This window comes from Ascidiella aspersa, chromosome 8 (genome assembly GCF_963924565.1).
Source record: "Ascidiella aspersa chromosome 8, kaAscAspe10.2, whole genome shotgun sequence".
Taxonomy (NCBI): Eukaryota; Metazoa; Chordata; class Ascidiacea; order Phlebobranchia; family Ascidiidae; genus Ascidiella; species Ascidiella aspersa.
In genome coordinates, this window is record NC_139454.1 from 7995514 (window position 1) to 8021346 (window position 25833).

Here is a 25833-nt window from a genome sequence, read left to right on the forward strand (position 1 = left end):
ATCATGGTAGTACAAGTGATTTGTCTTGAATCATGTGATTTTATTCGATTAGTTATATAAAGAAGGGTATTTATTAGTACTTTCTTCAATAATAGACAATATTTTTTAAAGACGTTTTGCCTAAAAAAACACTTATTGGATTAAATTTAACTTTTAATACTGCTGATCCTTACGGAGCAAGGGATTTGACTCTTTAAAAGCGAGTCAGTATGATTGGAAAGTTTTCCATAATCAATCTGTCGTCTTCAAAAATCACAATTATGTTGACCTCAAATTCCACTTTGAAGTTGGTGGTTTCCAGCGTAGGACAGGAAAACAGGCGTGGAAATATCATGTAGATAGGTATAGTCAGACCTCTACATACATCCCCAGTCCCAATTTCGATGTTTTGAATGGTGGAAACTAATAAACAAAGCAATACAATGTAATTTAAGGTCAATGTTTATGCAGAAGGTTTTATTTGTAGCGTTTACAGCATTTTAATAGGGTACTTACCACACATTTTTCACTGAATAAAATGCTAACATACAGTTTAAATAACACTGTTTTGTTTTATGTTAATTGTGCAAAAGTTAATTCTTGACATAAAGAGGTATTTAATGAAATAATAACCTTCTTTGGCAAAGTTTTCCACAGCTCCAATAGTTTCAACTCGCAGCAGCTGAAGTTCAATTGACGAAATAGGAGTTTCCGAATGTTCGACAACAAGTTCGCCAGTAAATGGTCGCTTTACACAGCATTGTGATGAATCAATTTTTCCTCGCACAGAAAACCTCGGAATGTTGGTTTTCTGCCAAAAAAAATATATATACACACATATATATATATCTTTCCTTTTTGTTCACACAATTTTCACAGAAACAAGTAATTACTCACAAAACCAATCTTAAGAGGATTTCATTCCATTCCTAATTTATGAGTTGCTAGTTTATTAAAATAATGTATATATACCTTGGAACACTATATACGGATCTGTTCATAAGTTTAATGGTGAAAATAACAGATGATGGCATTAAAAATTGCAGAAACGTTTGAAAATAAAGCATGTCGCTTTTAACGTCTATTTGGGCCGTTATTTTCACCATTAAGTATATATACCTGTTATTGCAAACAGGGCTGCTTTAACTACAATCATTTAAGAGTTGTTGTCACCCAAACGAGGGATTGTGCTTTCATAGTTTGTGCATTTTGAGAAAGTAACAAACTTACCAAGTTTACATTTTGAACTGAATTTGGATTGATGTGAAATGAAACGGGCTTCACCGCTGCCTTGGGGCCACTTTTTAACTCCAAGAGAAGTTCGCATTCTTTTAAAATGTCCTTGTTCAACAGTGGCCGCTTGACCTGAACTTTGATCAGATACTGAAATACAAATGGCCTCAGGTCAGGATATTTACAACTTGAAACAGAAAAATTTAGGCTAGTGTTTGTCATAAATCCAGTATTACAAAAGGGTAATGTGACATCTATTAAGATAAAAAACACAAGTTTACTTTCTTGTTTTCATATACTGTATGTAAAAGGACTTTGCTTACGATTAGGAAATGCTAATACTCCATATGTTGCAAACTTTGCTTATGGTAAATATGACAATTTTTGCTCATATGAGAGAAATGTCAAACCTGAACAGTTATAAAGACTCCATGGTACGTCTCGATCAGATGTTTGTTGCTGCTTCTTGACTTCAACACAAACTCAAAGGGAATCTCAGTCTTTCCTTCTGGTAATCTGCAAATAAGATTGTAACTGATCTTTTCTAAATGACTAACTACTAGCTTGATAATAAATTGCAAAGCCAAAAAGGTCGAGTAGATTGACATTATCTTAGTTTAGGATGTTTCAATAAGAGCTTGTAACATTTTCAGTTAATGTCACTGAGAAGCAACTCAAGCATCACTTATAAAAAGGTGGGACTAATTACTAGTTTAAACAATCAATGCAATTGCAAACCTGCCCCCTTTTTCAATCTCTTTCGCAAAATTGAACAAATAAACCGGCTTAACGCTGTTGTATATTGCTTCAAGTCTTCCCACATTCTTTGAGCTAACAGTGAGGGCAGCCACACCATCGCATGTCAATGTGATTCCTTGATGAATAAGGGTGTTTTTTGATTGAACGACCAGGAACCCCTTTACTGTTTCCTGGATAGAAAGAAAAGTTCATTTGAGATGTTGAATGCTTTTTTATGGGTAATTATACAGTCTATTGTTAAATCTACCTAAACCCAAATAATGTTTGTTGTGGTAGGATTCTAAACCAGCGCCCAAAGAGCTGTTTACACATGTTCTTGTGGCATCAATAAAGAAAATGCGAGAAAAACAAAAAAATAATACATGATCCCCTTAACCCAAATGCGCACCCTGACTAACCCAAAAATGGGCGCTGGTCTAGAATCCTACCACAACGAAACACCATTTGGGTTAGGGAACAGGTTAGCGTTTGGGTTAAGGTGGGTCAAGTATTATTATTAAATTAGGAATATAATAATACTTGACCCACCCACACCCAAATGCTAACCCGCATCCAAACTCAAATTTTGTGCGTTGATTTTAGAACTGTGGTAGGATTCTAGACCAGCGCCCAAAAATGTTAGCAATATAAACCCCGGACAAAACACAGCGTTAAAACAGTTATTAAACCAATGCACAATATTTGGGTTAGGGTTAGCGTTTGGGTGTGGGTTGGTCAAGTACGCTAACCCGCACCCTAACTCAAATAATAATGTGCGTTGTGGTAGGATTGTAGACCAGCGCCAAGTGTTTATCCAGTGAATAATATATTTATAAAAATTGAAAACAATCATTTATGTTTCAAGCGTTTACAAAGATTGTACCGCGTTTTAGTTCACGAAAAACACATACATTTTCCTAAAACACATACATTTTCGTGGTAGACTTTCGTATGGCGGTCCAGCCGTATATCTAGGCTTGCCATTTTTTCTTGTGGTTTTGGAAAATTTCAATTTTTAAGGGTTATAAAAAAATTACAATTTCTCGATTTGTTTGCAGCGATCCGCATGAATGGGTGTTGTTCTGCTTGAATAGACATTATTTATTTTCAAGTGAAAACCTACCAATATACAACATAAAGTTAAATATTGGTTATGGTTTAAATTCGGTTTGTTAAAACAGTGGCTAGGTTTTAAAAGTGACATATCTAAAACTTTTGGACCGGGGATCAAAACTCGTTGGTGGAGTGGTTCGGTTTTTTAACTTTTTTCACTGGTTAATTAATCGCTTTAGCTTTTTTAGAATCATGACGTGCCTATCATATTTAAAACAAATGTTTTTTTTAAATCACGGTAGACACTAATACCCGATATTGACAAAAATTGTCTTGGTCCGATCCGATACCAAATGACATCAATAAGGGCAACTATGTTCCAAAAAAAAACGCAGCGTTAGATCGCAAATCATGACCAAAATCCATATTTTTATTTGGCTTTGATTGACACCAATACCACCCTAGTATCGGAGGAGTACTTCAGTTACCAGTTACAATGCTTGTTTTAACCTGGAAATGTAAAAATAATTGTTTTAAATGATGGAAAAAGTTAAAGGCTAACCATAGCCCTAGTGATTACTACAAAACAAACGCCGTTCGTAAGCTAATTACTTAAATTGTTTTTTTTACTTTGTATCCGCAAAGTGGCGCTAGAGAATTAAAGTTGCCTTTTTTGAAATCAAACTAAGCCAGCAAAAGAGCAATCCATTATGTTGTCCAATACGCCAGCAGCCCAACGTTAGTCACACCAATCAGACTTGTTTACCTTCGCCGAAGGAGGAAGCCAATATATTTCGTTCGATTGCCGAGTCGACTCAATTTGTCTTGATTCGCGACATGGGAATGGTGAAACGCGAACCCATTGTCAACAAATCGACACCAGCGCCGCGTCACGGGATTTAAATTTGCGCCTCTCGGACTGGGATTAGTCGAAACACGGGTGGCCGCTAGAATAACGACTCAATTCGGATGACGTAAACTGAATGATTGACGTTCGGCTTCACTGCGGTTTAGATCGCAGTCGTGTGGCGAGTAAAAATAAAAAAATAACACCACAGATGGCTTATTTGTTAATTTCTGTCGAATGCCATGTGTCTTGGGGTATATTGGAAAAAAATCATGTTAATGAGACTCAGGAAAGGGAGGCAACATATATAAATTACTCGATTTCTTGTTACCTTAAACCAAGGTTTCTTAAACTGGGAGCCACAAACCCCTCAGGGGTCCGTTAACTACTTTTAGGGGGTCGATGAAGGCCTAATTGAAATATTAGTGTATATTTAGGAAGTAATCAATTTGTCAAAGAAAACAGTTTAATTAAAAATAAAACGGTTTTGCACTGACATTAAGACCTTATTTCATTTTCACATTTTTGACCGAAATCAGCAGACTCTAAACTTTGACGTCATTTTTGAATTTTTAGGCATACCGTAGTCTGTGGCGAGCCTAAACAATTTTTAGCCGTTCGCAGTAAACAAAGTTTAAGAACCCCTGCCTTAAACTTAAAGCAGTGCTACGAAGTCGGACACAGGACTCGCATAAGTAGTAGTAGCCTACTACCCACGCCCGAGTCCAACGTGCGAATTCGCAGTACCAAACTAGCAACCGAGAAGGCCGCAAGCTGTAAATCGTAAAGGCGAAATACCAAATGGTAAAATTCATTCTAACCATATAATATGAGTTGGTAAGTTATATGACACCCTGATGAGCCTATTTTCGTTACATAAATGGGTGGAATACACGCTGTTGAGTCGTCGCCGGACTCGGACTCGACAGATCAGCTATAGTTTGGTCGGCGTGTTTATAGCAGACTCTGCAGCCCTGCTGTAAAGGATTCAAAAGTTCTTCTTGTTTCCCGGTTTTTACACTGTATGAAAATGCAAGAATTTGTTATGTAAAATCTTGAATTTGATTCTTGAAGCGACGTGTAAAGCATATTGAATAACATTTGAAGGCATTTAAAAAAACTTATTAAGTGGTCTCTAAACCTTCCTATTTCAGGAGAAATGCATCTATAAATTGTTTTATGCATTTATTTGTTGTTTATAGCCTAAAATCCTAAATCGTTGTTTTAAAATCTAATATAAATAAAGCAAACAAAATATTAATTCGAAAAATATGAGTGATTGAGTGTGTTTAGCCTAATGTTCTTAGAAGATACAATTGCAAAGGTTTCTAAAAGGATTTGATTGAAATAGCCTACATTTTATTGAGAAGTTGACAAAATGTTTACGCAAATAAGTCTGAAATAAAGTAAATTCAATCGGAATAAAAAAAAAACAGGAAATCATTCACAGTTGTAAAGTCTGCCTTGACTAAACAACCAGCAACACTAAAGGAATTTTTTGCAGGGTTTCACGCCTTCCTTCACGCCAATAGTGTCAAATCGACGAACAAAATGTATCCGTGTTTCGTATTAATTCAGTCAATACTTTTGGAGCGCACTAAGAAACATCTTTTCAACTGCATGCTTAATAACTATACCGTATATATTTATATAAAACGGTTCAACAGGGCATTAAAACTGCCAAATATTTCTAAATTACCAAGACTTGAAGGTCTGAAAGGAGCTCAAAGATGGAGTGGCGCATATGAATTAGAAGTCAAAAATTAGTTGGCACAGGGGAACAAAAGGTTGGCCAGCGCTGCCTTAAATGAACAACCAGCAACAGTAAAATTTTTTGCAGGGTTGCGCCTTCGTTCTTAACCAGACTTGTTGAATCGACTGAAAAACGTAACCCCGTGTTTCTTGCTGCTTCAGTCAATACTTTTAGGGGCGCGCTAAGCACCGGCATTTCAACAGTGTCTCATGCCTTTGGTCGCCTAATCCCCTGTTGAGCGCTGTGTACAAAATATGGACTTGTGTCCGTCAGGCGGCGTTCGGTGAGTTAATTCCCGCCGATTGATGCGGATTATACTCGCCCATAGGGCCATAGTTCGATGCATACTCGCCTAATCCGCCAGAAAGCAAAATTTGGCGCGTTGGCGGAATTTCGACGCGGCCAGCCCATATACGGGACCGCTTTTCAGTTATAAAAGAAACCAGTCTTTTTGCTACCTTTCGGAAAATGGTGTTTACATTGCGCAACAGTTTTGGTGTGCGAATGTCGTTTTCATGCTGCTAAAAAGGTTCTTTTTATGTCTAAGTATATTTTTCGGTGTCATTCGCCCGAAGAAGGCGACTTTAATAGGTGGCCGAAACGTTGGCTAACATCAACAATTTCCAAAGAAGCTGTTTTTGATTGATGCCATGCCTGGTATAGCAACCGTTTATACGTATTTTCCACTTAGTAATTTTTAGTTTGGCTAAAGGATACTAAATTCACAGCTATATGGCTAAGATAATTACGAAATAAGTTTCATTTTGTTTTTCCCATAGTGTATGTTAAGATGTTAAGTGACCGCAAATTAGCCTATTTATCACAAAGCCATACGTAATGGCAGCGTTGCGCTCAACAGGATTCAGCAGGCCGGGAAACAAAACTCCGACAGTTCTACACGCCTTGGCTGGGCGAGGTTTCGCGATAATGTCGGACAACATGAAAAAAATATAGATTCCCGGGTAATTTGTCTTGCTTGATGGGGACGTTAAACGGGCCCTCTACCCCCTCAAATGACGTAGAGGGCAAACCGGTAGAAAAAAGATCGGAAAACGCCCCGATTTTCGTTCTGACAAAGTCCAGGCGGAGGGCCGGCGCAAGACAGAAACCGGCGAAACAAGAACTAATTGATCTCGCCAATGTCGGCCGGTCGTCAGCTTCAGAACTAGCAGCTGTCAAAATAACCTGTCTCCAGCGCTCCGCCCGCCCTTGGCTGCTGCGGCTTTGCGTAGGGCGCGACCTTGACCGCGAAATTTCGCCAAGTTTTCGTTTCGCCGCCGTCGGGGTTTAAATTTTCGTTCGGTTTCTTGGATGTACCCTGTGGAGGCTTAGAAGCCGTCCAACACTGGGTTTGGTCTCGCTGAAAAAGGGTCTTTGGCTTCGGAGAAGAGATTAGCCTCCTTGAGTTGATAAATACGTTACGTAATATTGATACATGGTGCGTACAGCCGAAACTAAACTTTCGCTTATTGTTTCTAATGCAATTGTATTATATTAGGCAGTTTGAAGTGATTCTATAGAAAATAAAATTCTGTTAATTCAAAAAAAAAAAAAAAATTATAAACCGATACAATGCAAAGTTTCGCTTAGCATCGCAAAAACTAAACATAACAAGAACAAAAATAATAAATAAAGTATTTTTTTTTATTGAAAAAAGCGAATTATAAAAGCAAATAAGTTTTTTGGTTATTATTTAAAAAAAGTAACTTATTACAACTTTGTGAATCTTTGCTGTGCGTGTCGCCTAACAGGTACCTAACCGTTCATTCACATCTCAAAAAGAACTTTGTAAAACAATGACGTCACTACTTGTTACGCCATATTTGGTGTAGGAAAGCTCAGTACACATAGTCAAGTCACTAAGGAGCACACAGACGCAACACACAGCATAATTTCAATCATCTGATTGACGTGTTGAGATGATACGCTCAATAACCTGTCCACTTGTCCCAGAGTGTCCAACGCATGCCGCTGCTTTCTTAATCTTTAACGCACACTACATATATGACTTTAATTACACGCCGCTGCCACTCCAAACCATTCGTCGACCGCCCATGCTATACTCGCAGTATACACTTATGTACGAGCCATACATCGAGACTGTGTTTCATGCGCAGTTTGGCAAGAACTCTAAAGATCGCTATTTTGCCCTAAACCAGTGGTTCTCAACTTTCTTTTTGTTACACCCCCCTTTAGAGCTTGGTAAACACAAAAGTTAAGGTGTTAAGGTGTTCAAAAACACGACTGGTTCACTGAAGCAAATGTCGTTAACATAATTTCCAGACTGGCGTATTCGTTTACTCCTATTTTTTGTATTGTTTTGTTTCGTCTAATTTTTTGTTTGACAAATAGTACTCGGCGACCCCCCTGACAACCTTTTGCGACCCCCAGGTTGGGAACCACAGGCCGATACGCTTACGTTTTCCTCGTGATAATTTAAATCTTACAATCGTGACCAGAAAGCACTGTAAAAGTTTGCCCTTACATTTGGTTGTAAATAGGTGGCTAAATGAGGCTAACAGCGCACCCAAGTGGCATTGAAATTAATTCAAACGATATTTCAGGTAACCATAGTCATGTAAAAATATCAAGTAAAGACAGATTGGTAAACAAATAAAAATAGATGATGTAACAGGATTTAGCGTTTGAAATCAAACAAACTGACTCATCCCAAAAGCGTAGAATCGTCACAAAAGGGTGGTTAAAGAGGGGAGTAGTGCAAGCCTAAACCAAGTAAAAGTTGTGTCCGGTGTTATATAGCTTGACTTTATATGGCGTCGTTCGAAGTAAGTCCCGGCGTTTGAAGTCGGCGTAAAAATCCGACGGAGACCTGCTGCAGCAAGCCGCAAACGTTTATTGTCAAGTGCGGCGTGTGTCATAAAGGAGTCGGCCAAGTGACAGCTATACAATCCGGCATGTCGTCTTTATTTCGACGCTACGACCGCAAAAGAGTTTAGCGACGGTAAATGCAACTTATGAATGCGCGTTACACTATCGCATGCTTGGCCTAACTTTTTCCATAAAAGGCAGGAAATCTGTGATGATCGTGGACAGAAACTAAATTTTTGTATTTACTTTATTTGACTTGATTATCATATTAAACATGGGAAGCATAAAACAAACAGTGAGCTTCATAAGTTTAAAATAAAAGATGCACACACATATGTGTGCTAATCCAGCCCTTCTCTGAATTTGCTCTTTGACCAACGATTAGGGTTAACGCAGTGCAAGCTAGAAAAACATTTAGGCTGCAGTGAGCTTCGAACCCACAACCTTCGGCCATCTTCGGAACGTCGCTCTACCGGAATAGCCGGAAGTCGTGAGTCCGAACCTCACTGCAGCCTAGATGTTTTTCTAGCTTGCCCCGCCTAGTTGTTTTTCTAGCTAACTAGTCATTGCGATGGTAAAAAGGCAAATTTTGGAACATGGACGATCAAAATTGGTTTCAAAGCTAAAATAATTTTGTGAAATTTTCTTTTTAAGGTAGAAATCGTTGAGGTGTACACCCAATAGTTGCCTAAATGCACAATTTAATTTGGTATAGTATCGGACAAGCAGGGATACCACTGACATCGACTTTGTATCGGGTGTCGGCTATTATCCAAAATTATCTGTTATTCCTTGTTGCAATACGGTAAAGTTATAAAATAAAACAAATTAATCCATGATTTATAGTAACTGTAAACCGTATAGACATGAGATTTAGCTCAGCTCGGCTTATATTTTAAAGAAACATTGCAGTCAGATTGGCGAGGGTCTGGTGTTGTATGTGTATAGCCTCCAAACGGACTCCACCCATAAGACCGAAATAAAACAACACCAACGTCAGAATAAAACATCTAGGTGGTTTGGAATAAGACCAAACTAAAACTAATACACAATAGTCGTAATAACGTGTAAACCGTAATACGCTATAAACCCGTCGGCATATACACGACCTAAATTGCCAGAATGCGGCCTTAACAACTTTGAGATAATCGAACACTCCACCTCTATGTAGGGCTGCGGAGTCGAGGTCACAATCGGGACTCGACGAAATCGCTCATTTGCCTGAAGTAAGACTCGTGAGTCGGGAGTCGGACTTGTATTATTTTTAACCGACTTTGCAGCTCTGCCTCTAAGTCATCACTAACTCCCTAATAATTGCAACCTTAACCCAATTTAACCCCAATCCACTAACCCCAAACAGGGGCGAACAATTCGGTGCCAAAACAGCGGCGCCCCCACGGCGCAGAACAAACTTGAACACCCAAACGTCGACACCCAAACATCTAAAATGGCCCCCAGATCGTCCCATACCCTCTCCCTACACGGCTTATTACGACGAATTTAGGACTTATTTCGACCGGGTTAGGACTTATTCAGACGATTTAGATATTGTTCTGCCGTGGATATTACTGCGTATTTGGCTTTCACTAGACTTGGCTTTAATAAATAAGTATTATAAAATATTCTGCTTTAGATATCGTTGCTTCGTATAAATGTTATTGTGTTCCCTCCAAATATCCGTTATCGGCCGAAGAAGGTTTAACGTCAAACGATAGCTCTTGTGTGTATTCACCGGTCTAAACTCGAGAGCATAGCACGTCTTTAAACACGAGAGATCAAAGCACCGAACAGATCCATTTCTGCGAAAAAGCAACCAACATTCTACTGACGAACTGAACTGATCGTGCAACGGCATCATTCGTCTTTGTTCCCTTCAAGTGCCCCCATTGTAACGACGCCGGAAGCCGCACGCGTGCCAGGTTTTGTGACGTCACAAGCAACCGCCGCCGACCACACGGGTCAAGGGTCAAAGCGACTCGGTAAAGTTTGGGGTCGCTTGTGAACAAAACGAATTCCACCCTTCGTGTAGAATGGATAATGAGGGCGTATCAATGCGAAACAACGATATTTTAAGAAAAGTGCCGCCGATTCGATCCGATGGCCACTGACGTCAATTCTCTTTTCAAATAAGCAAAATTGATCAACTTAAAACGATAAGTTTTCGTGTTGTAGTAGAAAAATGCTTTGGGCTATGGGATCCTACAGAAAATGGTGTATTTAACCAACGTTTCTCAGGTCCCAGTGGCAACCATAGAGCGTGTTTACGTCAGCGTACAGAAATGCTAAACCTTGTACCTATAACGTCAGATCGGTAGCAATGTTTTTGCCAACTATACGTCGTTGCAAATTAAAAAGACTATTTTTATTGATAGGCTGAAAGTTTAAAGCCACTGGTATAAACTTACAATACCGCGAGTTATAAAAACTATATCTACTATAACATCATGATTATTAACCAAACAGCAAGGCAAACTCAATGAACTACCATTAAACACGTCTTGATATATTAATATCCTAAAAAATGTTCCCACCAAATAGCAGTGTCGTAATGACTTAAGTAAATGGCTTGACTTAAGTGCACTTAAGTCACTGTTTTCAAATGACTTCACTTGACTTAAGTCTTGGTTTGAAATAAAAATGCTTTCTTGAAGAATTTTTTTTTTTATAAAATTGAACTATTCATCCAAAATTTTGCACATAAAACAATTTGCTTGCTACACTTTGTGTTTTTCTTATTCTTTAGTGCAGGTATCGCTCTTAATCGTTTAAAAAAAGTTTAAAAATTCCAATAGTTGAACGTTTAATATTTATGACATTGACGTGACTTGAAGTTGATTTGCGCAACTGATAACTTGGACTGGGACTTGACTTGTTATTTGTTCAAAAGACTTGACTTGGACTTGAGTTATTTTACAAATGACTGAACTGGGACATTTCAAATCACTTGTTAACAGCACTGCCAAATAGAAATGACGCAAAGGTCGAAATTACGCAGCGGCCCGCCAATCAATCGCCTTATGTTTGCGCGCAAAATAACATGTCACAATCCGTTTTGAACTATACACGATGTTTGCGGTTTACGCGGGGCGCGTGGCCCTGGTTCGGTAGCACTTTGCGTTTTGCTTGTCACCAGAGCCGAGTGACTTTGCGTGCGACGAGCGATTTAATTAAACGTTAGCGGCGTTCGTATTTACTCCTGGCGTTGCCGGTAAAAGGTGCCGGGATATCGGACTTTGGCCTTCTCGTGTTTAATGCGTACTCTTGTTGGCACAAACCGACGGGAATAGTTGATTACGTGTGCTCGCGTTTCGTTTGTTACGTGGGCGGAGCCGCTTAATGAACGTGTTTTCCGAAATTGATGTTCGCTTGGGTACAAAGGGTAATGCGACGATGACTATTATGATTGATTGTTTTTTGTTTAACCGCTAGACGACGTAAGCGAACCAGTTGTTTGTCGAATGCTCCGTATACGAGAAGTTGAAACGTATTGGAGGAACAGTAAGGTAAAACTCTCCGCACAGATTGCCAAATAAACGGCTCTACTGAACTAAATAGTTTTAAACAACTAAAACCTAATAGCTTGGGTGTATGGAATCCATGCCTCAATATCTGGAGAAACGTATTGTCTCTAATAATATTAATGAACATTTTTAATATAGATATACGGCGTTCTGACAATTTTAGCTTTAATTTTTAGCTTCTTTCAAGTATTACCCTTAAAAGCAGGAACAAAAAAAAAATAAGAAACCTCCAGCATATCGATTATAATAGCGGGTCTTTCAATGCATATCTATCGCTTCTTAATAGGTGCTCTCTATTTTTTATCGTTTGTGCGTGTGTTGTTCCACACTGTGCAATTTATTATCGCGCAATATAAAAACACATACGTTGAATGTTTTTAACTTAATTGTGATTTATTTTTTTCTAACCAGAGGTTTGTAAACTGTCATTTTTTTTACATTTATATTTTACCATTAGACAAACGATAAAATTGATCGCGCTTTCCCAAGTATTTTATTTACTTTTATGTGTGACCATGGCCCATATAACGCCATGACTCTTTCCGATATGCAATTTTCGCCAACTTAATCTAGTTATACTTGCCGTAACTCCATGACGTGTTTTTTGAATTTTTATGCACCCAAAACAAAATTCCTTGAATATGCACTGATCCTGTGTACTGACACTAACAACTTGCAAGCAATTGAAAAGAATTCCGGTGAACCCTTAAAAATCGTGTTCAATTATCGCGCCAGATGCGCGAAAGTATAAGTAGCATTGCGTGAGCATTGTTTTAAACAGGTGTCTGTTTGTTGCTGGAGAAAACACACTATTAAAATACGCGCCAGATGTGTACTTGCGGCAAATCTAGTATCGCCCGTCTATATATTCCTTCCCACCCTACGACGATAAAAACAGCAGCTCAGCGCATACAATTACATCTTACATACAGATGGCGATCGACGGTCGCTTATTTTTCTTGGGCACTTCGAAAGATCTTATCGTGCTTTTCTTGCTCGACCGAGGCGCGAAGGAAGACGAATCTCTATTGATTCCCGCACAGAAGCGGACAGCAGCGGTCGGTCGTTCCCTCAAGTCCCGGGCTGTCCAAATGTTTCGAAGCCTCGCGTTTCTCTTATCGTCTTCAAACAGCTAGCCTTTGGGCCCCTCGTACCTGTGCCTTGCTGTACAGTACATTGACGGATGATTATCGCGCGGCTTTCGTTTGTTTGCCGGTTGTTTCGACGTGTGACCCCCTTCTAACCCCTTTTACTATCACCCCACCCCCATCCCCGGGTTTTGGCAGTGGGAACTATATTCAGGTGGTAGTCTGAAATTAAAACCTCCCTCATTTTTTTGCTATCTCAATGTTCTCGCCCATGCTAGTTTTATGTTTGTATTGTTTTTTTATACTTTTATAAGAAACTGAAGATGCTTTTTTTGTCGAAATGTACTTTTCTTAACATTTTATTAAATTGCTGAACTTGAATATAACAGAACATTTTAAAATCTAAACGGTGGTTGTTTTCTCATTCTTGTTTTTAACTTCGAATTAAATCGATCGTAGAATGCAAATCTATTTTTTATTTGTAGGTATTTTACAACGACAGTTGCTGAAAATTTATTAAGTAATTTAGGAAATTTCAATGAAGTCTCTTCTACACATGTTTAGAAGTTTGTATTTTTTGTGAAGAAAAATACGGCTTAACCGGGATTAGCAATTTTGTTCCTTGTGTTGTAACATTAGGATGTCCTGGAAACCTATACGAGGATAACAACCTATCGAAATAGAAATGCATATAAGTTGACATAATTAGTGTGGTAGAAAAAACAACAAACCGATACAGTGAAAAACTTCGCAGCAATGTCTGATCGAGTGTCGCTTACTAATCTAAAAGAAAAACAAAAAAATTTGTCATCAAAATAGAGCATTTAGACACAAGCTGAATCAACCTAGCTTACACAACAAAGTGCTGCATCGGTCTGAACAAGATTTAAAGCCGAACGTTGCTCATTTTTCAGCTCAGTTTAACGTTTTCGAGTCTTACCGAGTCAAAATCCGTTACTATGTCGAGGGCATTTGTCATTGGAACGAGGTCTCAAGCAAATAACGGATCGCAGTGGTAAGGCATTCTAAATCCGCGACCACTGTTCGGGGCTGGACTGATCGAAACCAATCGGCTCTTCCCGTTTGCACAAGTTTAACTGGCAGATAACGAAATCCGCCTTTGCACGACCGCGACTTGACCGATCGTTTCGGCGCTTGTCTCTCCGTGTCAAAAGACACCTGGATCCAGGAAATGAATCTCGTTCCTTGTCCACTTCAAGAGTGCCGCCCAAATCCGTTCGAGACAGCTGGAAAAATGTTTCGTTTCATTTCCTTCTTAGAACTGTAGTTTATAATATTGAAACAATAAACGATAAATTCGAGCGATGATAAAACGGTTTACGCCATTTGTTGGTATGCTTCTATTACTTTAGGGTCCACAAAGGCTACAATACTCTGAAGCGGTTTGTTGTAAGCCAACCTAATTTGAATACATGAGTCTGCACCTGTAGTCTTTTTTAATTAAGTTTCAAATGATTTGTTTCTCGGAGAGACTGGTCTTAGGCGAGGGGTGCATGCAATGGGCTCCTGCATAAAGTTGCTTCTACCAGCGGCTGAGAGTTAAAAAAATAGGAAACATTCCAATTTTAGGTGTTTTACTTATCAGGGATCAACAAAGCAGCAAGAAGAAAACTTACGCTACTTAAGAAGTCACAAAAAACAAATATTTCGCCATAATAGCACAATATCAAGCTTGATCAACGACTTAAATTTCTTCTAATTCTGTTAACTATTTGTGACCACAAGGTTAAGATATATGGGGATACCTCTACAATAGTTTCTACATAGAAACACAAGTTTATCCCGAAATTTTTTCTTTGATGCATTATAGGTGACAGATTTAGGGTAAACAAAAACAGTAGAAATGCACTGTCGATCAACTTTGCGCGCGAGAAAAAAAAACGCAAGCATTCCGAAACGGATGCTTTGAAAGCGTTTCGTTATTGTACGCAGGGCGTGTCGTGGACTTTCAGTTGTCGGGGGTTAGGGTTTGCTACATGGAAGGCATTGCTACTTGTTCAGTTGCTGTACGTGGTATACAAAAGGCAAGAATAATTACATTACAGGGCTCGATGACGTATGGGGCAGTGGCAATGTTCCTGCTAATAAATTCTCATACTGCGCAAATGTTTGTTTTTAACAAGCTTGAAGTCCTGACCATATTACAAACCTCGTCAACTAGTTGGACTAGGATAATATGTTATCAAAATACTAAAAAGTGTTCACATTTAATTCACATATAGCTCATCCTCGTTTTGTGTAACACTTTGTCAGGCTTAATTGCTAAATATGGATATACATTGTTGCTGATTCGGCAAGTTTTTGAGAAGCAAAATTTGCTGCGCAAGCCGTGTTAAGGTGCTCTATACATTTGCGCAGTTTCACGCCTTAAAAGGAAAACACTAACAATGGTTTGGTGTTGCTGTGGAATTGCGTTGTTCAAAGGTAAAGCTTTGATACTACAAGTATATATGTTAATTTATTCATTAAACAGATATCCGGTTGACTTACGCGGGGTGTAGATTTTAAGCCTTCCTATACGCGACCATGTCAGTTTTAGTCTGAACCCTACATGGTTACCTTTGAATATATAAAGTGTTATTACCGGTCATATTGTTACTTAAAAAACGCTCCTCTGGTTATTCTATTTCATCTCCAACAATGAAGTCTCCTTCTGCAGGGCGAATGACGTCGAACGTTTTTTGTACAACTTATGGCGAAAAAAAATGAAAGAAAAAGCGCAAGTAACTGCACGATAAAAATACATCATCATCCCCCAAGAAGGAGACTTGAATAGGTTGCCGAAACATTGGAGAAAAAATATAATTACCAGAGTAGCTATTTTTCGATTAACTAACTCTAAACATTTACCCGGAGAGCTTAAAAAATATTACAAAATTTACGACCTCCCGCGAAAGTTTTCCAGTCGTGCCCTGGCTGCGCGTGTCAACGCAGGTCAAGCAAGCGTTCCGCGGATCGGTGGGCTGTTTGCTGTCCACTCGTGTCCAATGGTCAGAGCCCAGCGGTCAGCAGCTGTACCGACCACCCGTAACGCCCTGTATAAACACGCCCGTCCGTCAGAAGCTCCGGCAGTAAAGAGAGCGTTTTTTTTTCGGTACAGTTTCGCGCCAAGGACGAACGCGAATTTATCTGGTGAAGACACGGCGGATTTGCGCTTTTTTGTCAAAATAAACAAGACTTTTTGTTTTTCGCCAAAAGCGTCGCGTAAAAATATGCGACGATGTTATCCGAGATATCTGTTCAACATTTATGGTGGAAATGTGGAGCAACAATAGGGTTTTAATGTACATAGTTGCGCACTGTTCTATTAAATAATAAAATTTCCTCAACTCAGGAACACAACTTCAGTTTAGGAGTGTCAATTGCAAAACATTACGCGACCCTTTTTTTAATTACAGTGTGTTTTAAGGGAATCAATTCGTGTTTTTTCGCCGTAACCCAAACAGCATGGTTTGTGTGAAGAAATAAAGAAACAAACCCCCAAAATATAGCGAGGCAAAAACGCTTAACTGAAATTAGGTGGAAAGAAGCAGGTATGCCGCGAAACGTAACTTTCAAAGTCGTTAAATCGGCCCGTAAACGCTCCTGTGGCCCGTAAAATCGCGATTGGCCCTTCCGGAATCCCGAATCGACGCTTGGTCGTCGCCCCAGCGCCGGAGTCATAAAGTTTCCTTTTGATCGCGCGGCTTGACGTAAACATCGAACTTTTGGGATTTGTCGCTTTCTCGCTGACTGCCGACTGCCTTGGCGTTTGGTCCGCGACTTGAAGGACAGAGTTTAATTTCTCTTAACATTTTATTCTGCGACCCCAATTTTAATGGAGTAATATTAACAGAAGATTAACAGTGATCGAAAGACGATTTCTAGTAATGTGTATTACATAAGGCAAATCTGAGCAAACTACGGCCTGCGGGTCGTGTCCGGCCGCTATATGCAAATTTGTCCGGCTCTCGGCTTATTTTTCATACAACTATAAGGTTGAAATAACCCTTTACGCTTATTCTTTATTTTAGAATGTTTGATGAATACATTACACCTGTAAGACAGTATCACTTTTTTTAAACTCTAACCATCTTGTCAAAACAAGAAACAAACTTTGTATAATGTGCTTGATGCAGATCTCATTTTTGCCCCGGATCTTTAAGAATTTTTATTATTCTCATGCGCCCTCTGTCATAAGCAACTGCCCAATCCTACCATTAAGGTTTGGTTTCGATGAGGTTGATCATTTGCGTATGAAAGCACAAAAAATGTAGAAGTTTAAAATGAACGTGGTCCTATTCAAGACATTCGGCCTAAACTCGTTTTCCCTCGAAAAAACTCTCCCGAACATCTTCCACAGGAAAGTTTTTTTTTTACGACTTCGTAGCAAGAAAATACAGTATAGACGAATTGTGGGGTCTATAGCAAGGGTTTTGTTAAATCTTGCCTTTAAATAGTCGGTTTTGCAAATAATGTAGAGTGCGGACAAAAACGCTTAATATTCTAAGCGGTCGTTTGTGGAAAACATCGTTTGGGTAAACACAACGAAATATATTACCCAAACTAAAAACATAAACGAAGATAGCAGCTCTACTTACTCGACTGGTTTTAAAATGTTTGTACGTCATCAATTATTATTATACGATATTTTGTCAAACCTAGTCTCTGGACCAAAAACACTTTTGTATATTTTGCGGATTTTTTTTATACTTTTCAGGTGATGCTCAAGTTTGTTACAAAGTTGCGTATTGTGAATAAACATAGCATTTATAGAAGCTAAATTGGACACAACGAAGTATTAAAGAGCTCTAGAAGTACAGGGAAAAATACAGGGAAATTCCATGTGTTAAAAAATGCGCTGTTTTTTTGGTCGGTGTCGACGTGGCCCGAATCTCTACCAACAAGGTCATTAACTTACCCAGGTAAAGCGCTTAATCCATAATTATCACGAAAATTTAAAGCGGCTTTTGACGCTGAGTTATAAGCTCAAACTGTCTTAAATTTGTTTTCCCATGCTTATGGGCAGGGATTTTGCTCGGTCAGTTCCAAATTCTGATCCATCTTCATTACAGCAATCCGTAGCCGCATCGGATATTGAATTCGTCCTGTCCGTAAATCCAAATATCGACAATGGCTCTTGGCCCTGTTAAGGAAACCGTCTCCAAAGCGAGATTTCCACCCGGATAATGGCAACTGCCTTTGCCTGCGAGAATATGAGTCACAACTTGACGCTCTGCGCTGTTTACGAATGCGGTCTTCTTTGCGTCGTTTTTCTCGGATTATCCATGATTCGGTTTTAAGGTAAAAACACGCGGTGAGCTGTCGGTTATGACTCGATCAGCAGCAGCGCTTTGATGCCCGCCTTGAAAGCGCTTGTTCTAATGTAGAATGCCGCACTCGCATTTTGCATGGCCAGTCGGGTTTCCGTTTTGAACTTATGCCAGTGCTTCGGAATTCGCGACAGTTTTTCTTTCTTTCGGGCTGCGTTTTGGTTCCGATGCGACGGGATTAAGGAATATGAAAACGATGAAAGATGCGTCATCATTTGAGTGAAAATAACAAAGATTAGGGAATTTACGAGAGACTGTATGTTTTTTGGGGGTTGCTTTTTCGATTGAAGTAACCTTGTTTGCTGATGTAATGTTTCGTGTAGTATAAACAATGACTTATTTGGCTGAGTAAATAACAATGAAATATTTTTGTTTATGTATAGTAAAAAACAATTGTTGTAAAACAAAATAAAATTTAAAAACTATCAGCTTTAATCGATATAATTGCATAGAAAAATTAACACATTTTTTAACTAAGATTTTTAATTAAAAACAGGTTTTGTAGCGCTCCTAAAGTAAAAAAAAACAATCAAATTTGTCATCGCCAATCTATATACAATTAAAAATACAGCAACTAAATTCCATTTCGAAGCATAATGATGGCTTTAGTTAGACGTAGTCGAAATATCAAAGCCCATGTTGAAGTAAGTTGCATTTGGAATGTTTCAAATATCTCTTTAATTATTTTTAAAAACAAATTCCATTTCATTTGAAGGAAGAGTGACGGCTGCCAAGTTTACCCGACCGTGTAACGTAACAGGCCGTATTTTTCGATAATTCCAAACGGCCGCTTGTAATTTGCGTGGGAAAGGTGTTTCTTCTCGCGAAAAGAGATCACACGAAGCAAATTCGGGCGGGATATTTTCTTCTGCGTAGTCCAGGGAACGCCGGCGAATCTCTAGCGCTAAATGGTGCGTTGAACAAGTGGACAGAAACCGCAACTGTCACCAGGCCACTCAAAAATACGATCACCGGTATTGTTTCGCTGTACAGAGGAAGGCGGGTGTTACATTTTGGCGCTCGTGGACTATTTGTCCTGCGCTTCGATAACATTTTAGCATCAAAATCTCACGTTTTTGTCACATAAAAAAATTGTTCAGAATGTTAATCACGGATCTGTAATGTAGCTTGATAACGAATGCCAAACCCAAGAGGTCAATCGACATCACATTGATGAATACGTTTCGATTCGCACTTGTATCACCTTCAGTTAATGTGACTAAAATATATCAAAACCTCACTTATTAAAGGTGGAACGTAATTCTAATCATTCTGATTATCTAATCATTGAGGCCTTTAGGGCATTAATTCACACCTTTAGCCTTAAGGTGTTGAACAGGTACAGCGGTGTTGATACAGTGTCATATAATTGGGTAAATCTTAGTACACAACCTATAGTTTATTCTAATGTTGCGCCATATCTTGGTCACTGCTATAACGGCCTGTCCCTGACCGGATGTCGCACTCAAGTTGAACATAAGTATTTATTAGCATGAAAATGGCCGTGTGGCGCGAACGCCAACACTAAGCGCAATCCACAGCGCAGCGGCTAGCGCGTACGCTAGCTCGCTTGCTCCTAAAAACATACAGTGTACCACGCCACGCTCAAAACTAGACTGCCGGGGTTCCCTGGTCTTAGCCACTTCTGAAACTGAGAAATTGCCCTTTTAGCAATAAAACTAGTGGTAATAAGTGAAAAAAAGTAGGAAGGCAACAGAACAAACCAAGTGAGGTGAAGTGAATTAACCAAAACAACAAAAGGTAGATAAAGCGAACGAAAAAGATAATTTGGTGTTACACTAATACAACACTTTAAAATCGGCGGGGCCTATACGGTTAAACCACACTCTTACCAAAATAACAAAGCAATAACCGCAGGTATTCGCCGCACGACGGGCCACACATTTCTAGGCGCCTATGGCGTTTTTGTCCTGTTCAATATTTACGTAAAACTTGTACAGCCATGTTTTTTTTACTCAAATATGTGTTTCGTAATACATATAGAAAAAAAACAGGGTTACTTATATTATTGTTGAGTTTTTATGTGTGTTTTTTTTCAACTAACTGGGATTTAGAATTTTTTTGTTGGTAACTCGGGTTAATTTTAGGAAAACGGGTTAAGCATCTGAGCACATTTTCACGTCAATTTACAAGGAGACTCAACAATGATATGTATTTGGAAATTTACCTACAACTGCAGTAGCCTCAAAATTAACCATTGATTTTAAAATTCCATAAACGCAGCACGAATAACTTCCCAACGTCCATGTTGTTCGTTCCCACAGCGCAGCGACGCTGATGACTACTATAAGTTGGAGAGAATTTGCGCTTAAAGCCGCGAACCAATTATCGCATTTACTTGAGAACGCAATGAGCGACCAATCGCCCAAGTCCTTACAAGGCCAGAGAGCCTTCGCACAACGCTGATTGCCAATGTCACACGTCTCAATGAGGACCAATGCCGAAAAAACGCTTTGTAAGTCAATTAGCGTCGACTGTTTGACCGTTTTGTCAGCGAGCTTTCGCAATAAAGGCGTGAAGTATCCTTTGTCGAAAGAATGTGAGAAAGTTTTTTTTCGAAGTTAAACTTAGCCGAGTGTGAGCGGCGCGCTGTAATAAATTAAGCGCTAGAGGAATTTGCTACTGGCTGTGTTAATTGCAGTTGATGGTCAAAGGAGTGTTTCATCCGTGGTCTGTTCCCACGGATGTTTTTGAACGAAAACGATGAGAACGGTGGAAAATGTGTCTCAAAGTGGTAAGCTGTGATACAGATTTTAGGAATTTGTTATTTTTTAAACACACGTGTAATTAAAACTAAATTGCATGAAAATTTTGTTCACAAAATACTACCTTAGATACTTTGTTACATGAATTTTGTCATTTATTCCACGTCTAAAATCAATTAATCGACACTTACGAGATTATATCGCATTTTACAAAAAAAAACTCAAAACCTAAACAAAATAAACGGACAGTTTTTTTCTGCAATCGCTTTCTTTTCATCCATTTGCACTTTTAACCTGTATTTTCCACCCCTATAACCACATCACGGGATTCCGTTTCGTACATATTTCACACACATTTTCAACCCTTTAAATCTTGCACAGCCTGGTTTTCAGGTCGATCGTCAAAATGCGCCATTTTCAACAAATCACTCAGCACTTGAAATAACCGCAATCCCAGCGTTTGTGACAGGAGCTTCGAACTCCCTAAACGGCCGATTCCCAGATTGGGGTTCTTCCCACGGAGAGAAGTCAATCGCTTCATTGTGTGGCGCCCTCCGTCCCAACCCGAGCCTTCGATAAGGCGACGGCAATTTCAAGTTCTCTTTTGGAAGTTGGACTGTTTGTCGATTGACAGCAGCGCTTATCGCTCGCGGTTCACGGCTTTCCAGTCTAATCGCTGCTCGAGATAGCTTTCCGGTAGCCTCCTATGTACTTGACTCGGATGTGTACTGGAAACGGGAGCTCGTTCAGTGCAACAAAGGCGGTAGTGATTAGAGTCGGTAGGTGTTCGGTTTGGCGCGGTTAGGACTCTGTTTGTCACACAATGTTCGCGCGTAAGCGTCGGCTTGCGGTGTCATTACCGGTATCTATGAGAGTCGACTTTGAACTGTTTTTCCAGACCCTCGCATATAACAGCCAAGTAAATGGGGCTTATGATAATTTAGAACAGTGGTTTCCAACATTTTTTTAAGGGAGCCCAATATTTTGGTTAATATCAAACATAAATCAAGCCAGTTGTAAAAGTTGTTGTTTTTCTGTTATTTTTAAAAGTTAAAATAACACGTCTATATGTTGAGAGTATTATTTGTCATTTTAAGGCATTGGTTCGAATAGCGAGCCACCTGGTAAGAACTAATGTGCAGACCGAGGACAACGTTTACCTTATTTTGCGGCAGTGCTTGGTTTATGGAGTATTGTTAAGAAAGTAGTACGTTGAGGTATTTACTATTCGCATTTAAAAACAATGCCGAAAAAAAATCATCCCGAAAAAACGACGTAAACCTCTTCTAACAAACCATTCTCATCATTATTTACCTGAGTTAACTTGTGGTACTTCATGCGCCAGCAGCTGTCCAATACAACTTACCACACTCCTAAAGAGGCTTTTCCAATCAAAAACTTGAACATTCGTTTCAAATACAAAATTCGAAATGAAAACACACGTGGCGCTAGAGGGCCATACATAAGCAATCGACGTCCTTGCAGAGAAATCTCGTGCTTTTCACACGAGGTTGGTTTTAGGGCTAGTAAATGTCACCTGTCAGCGATTGCATCGTTATACCAAACTTTGATAGTTTAATCATAACTTGTGCTGACAAAAAAACACTTAATGATCTGTTGTTTTTTATTCACCTAAAAATATGTGGTGCGTAAATTGACGACTTCTCTTAACGTTTTAATAATGCTTGACCAAACGAGTGTGTTTTACAAGGTTCCAGAAATCTTAAGAGTTTCGTTCGATTCGTGGCGCCGTTTGTACGCGATGAGCGGACCCGAGGCTAATAGGCTTGTTGTTGCAGTAAATATTTGCTCTGGCAAGAGCGAATGCCCCTTCGACTGCTCTTCTCAAAATACGACGTCCGTGTTACGCACCGCTGCTGTATTGTATGTCTTGCTTGGCAATCAACTGTTCGACAAATGCAATTCAACGTTGGAGAGATTATGAAAGTTACCACCGTTTCCATTTTCCCCAAAACAAACGGGTTTGTTTTGTGTTCTACATCTAACCACAAAACAATCCTAAAGATGATGTCAATAATGCCCATTGTTTTATTGGAACCTTAAAACAATAGGTAACATTTATACTTCCCTATTGACATATTTTTAACGTTGGTGAATCTCCAATTTTGGTTTAAAAACTATTTGGGTGCTTATTAATATGCAATAGAATTTTTAAAAATGATGCGTTTACTTAAATTACATAAGAGAAATATGAGGTTCTGCAGTGAAAATATCCCGCAGTTGCCTTAAGCTTATTCGAATGGTGAGTTGAAAGCAGAACTCACTGTTTATTTAGCTTTTTTTGTTCGTCAAGATCGCCTATTTACCCGTGGCTTATTTAAGGCAGACTACAAAAGAATCGGATTGCAAAAATGTGGAGAAAAATAATTAAATTGGCCGTTTATAGATGATAACATAAAAATTCCTCTTTATCAACGAAGGAAACCTTGCAGATTGCAAAGCTGTCAGGCGTATAGGCAATCTTGGCGAACAAGTACAATGATGGATCCTTGCGATAAAATAGAGTTCCATCTGCACCGACACAAAGAACAGAAAAATAAAAGCTATCGCGTGCGGAGCCCAAAACGCGGCCCGGCACCGAATAATTACGGATCGGGGGACAACATACCGGTGAGCTGACTCAAGTTCGAGGAAGAATGGCGGAGTCCGCTCAGACCGACATATTCCGCTTTTTAGCGGTAGCTGTGCTAAAGGCGAGCGAGGAAAGCGCCAGCGTCAAACGAGACGTAAACAGGGCGCTTAAGCCTCATCGGCTGAAATGACTTCTCTCGGTGGCGGCGAGAATGTAAAGCCGACATACACTACATACAGTATACAGATAGAGAAAAAAGAGAGAGAGGGTAGGTAGGCTGGATGTCGGGCGGCTAGCAATCGCCCAAAGAACCGGGAAAGAACGTCCGGGCGGAAAGAAGGGGACAGCGCGAGCCAGGGTCGAATAAATGCTGATGTCGTGGCGCAAAAGCGTCGAGATGCCGGCCTGGATTGAGCCGGGTAGGACAATACCTAGGGCACGGCGGGCGCGTTGTAAAACGTGAAACACCGCAGCCAAATCGCTCGTGCTTCCAGCGCCCACGCTTAGGTGTTGTTCCGCGGCGCTTTTACGAGCTTGTGCGTCGTTTCGCCTGGCCTCTGTGTACATTGCTGGTTGCGGCAGGCTACAGTCAGTCAGTCGATTGGGGTTAGGGTGAGAGTAGCGGAATTGAGGGCAGTTGTTGTGCGCTGCTGCTGATGTTGCTTGTTGCAGGTTGTGAGATTGTGGTGGTTAGAAGCGCCAGGCTCGGTTTTGAGTTGAAAGGATTTTTTTCCTGGGGCGTAAACTGGAAAGGCGCGGTCGCAGAAATCGTGATGCGAAACAGACTTAAACCCGCGCGGCGTAGTAGGGGCTGGGTTATAGTAGCGCTCTATTTCTGTCTCGTTCCCGGATTTAATTTTTATTAGTCTGCTGTCGATGCAGGTTTATATAAGACTGAACGAAACAGGAAAATCGCGTTGCAACTAAATCAGCACGATAAGAAAGCAATGCAAAGCTAAACGAAAGCCCAAGTACAGAGTATAGCGCGATTTTCAAAAGCAAATACCTAAAGGTAACAAGCATTGGATTATGATCGCGTTTTTTCAGCAATCTCGGATCGCACTTTTGTCGCTTATCTGGCGAAGAGGGAACGGGCATTAGCACTAGAGCGGGGGCGCTTAATTAGCCGCAATGGGTCGGGCAATAAAAGGCCCGGCTCTCAGTTGACAATAGCAGGCGAGTTTGTTTGTTGACCCACTTTGCCGCCGGCAGCGCTTTTCGACCGAGGAGATGCGCTGGCTTCGAATGGTAGGAAGTGCGTTGATTTGCTGCGGCGAAGTGGCCTTTTATATAAGATCCACGCTTGTAGTATAGTTGTCTTTGCTGCCGCTGCGGCGTTCCGGGCTAATTTTTAGGTGTACTTAACCTCCGCGGCGCGCGCTCTTTTTTACGGCGTTTCGCTTAAATTCTGTTTTCCGGCATCTGTATTCTGTTCAGCTTCGGCTACGCTTGCCTTTTTGATTGACAGCGGCGACATGCAGTCGCGAGCAGTTGAAGGCGGTGCTTTGTTTTCGGTCTGATTTTGCAAGCAGTGCAAACTTTCTTGGTACGTTGGTTGACTATAAAAAACGGACAGGATTTCGCTGCATTCAATTTGCAATTTAAACAGGCGCACCTGTCCAAAATGCAACAGCGGTTAGTTTACGGTTGCGCCTGTCAGAGAGACTTTTTGAAGTCTTTGCAACTCTGTCGGTTTTAGCTACGCTGGCCTACCGCATTTACAGTTCCTGGCAGAAAGCGGCCTTTTCCGTCGGCGGCCAAAATCGCGCGACCTTGAGCGGATTAAGAGCCGCAAAGCGACGGAAAATCGCCGGCGGGGAATCGCAGGCAGTTACTGGCGGAAAGCAAGCAAGTCCAAAAACTTAATTCCCACGACGACGTATAGGTGTTGCAGCAGCAGCAGCAGCTCTCAGGGCGGGCTTTTTTCGGCCTGCAAGTCCCACGGCTCTGCCAACAGGATGCGACGGCACTTGACTGTGCGCGCTCGCCATTCCCGCTTCGGCTTGTGACTTTTCGAGAGCCGGGCCAGCGCGTTTTTGTGGTTCTGCCAGCATTCCGCCAAATGGTATACGGCGTTTGAAAGCCCGCTTGGCTTGCTTGCGCCCGGTTTTACAAAACTGATGCATTTGTGACGAATAAC

At 40.2% G+C, this 25833-nt stretch overlaps 1 protein-coding gene across 1 annotated transcript; it reads right to left on the reverse strand.

The window, feature by feature from the left end:
• LOC146135630 (vacuolar protein sorting-associated protein 26C-like) lies at positions 1-3008 on the reverse strand. The gene is made up of 6 exons (XM_083396388.1): positions 2881-3008; positions 1951-2141; positions 1623-1728; positions 1210-1362; positions 613-790; positions 1-402 (listed from the first exon to the last, which is right to left on the reverse strand). The coding sequence occupies exons 1-6, from the start codon at positions 2932-2934 to the stop codon at positions 194-196; spliced, it is 891 nt and encodes a 296-aa protein (XP_083252514.1). The 5' UTR covers positions 2935-3008; the 3' UTR covers positions 1-193.
• Positions 3009-25833: the final 22825 nt, after the last annotated feature.

Bases quoted from the DNA above. Each gene is read 5' to 3' on its own strand.
- LOC146135630 (XM_083396388.1), bottom strand. From the start codon at position 2,934: ATGGCAAGCCTAGATATACGGCTGGACCGCCATACGAAAGTCTACCAC. The intron at 1,729-1,950 runs GTTTGCAATTGC...TCTTATTTGCAG, and splicing joins GAGATTGAAAAAGGGGGCAG to ATTACCAGAAGGAAAGACTG. The intron at 1,363-1,622 runs GTTTGACATTTC...TTTGTATTTCAG, and splicing joins GAGTCTTTATAACTGTTCAG to TATCTGATCAAAGTTCAGGT.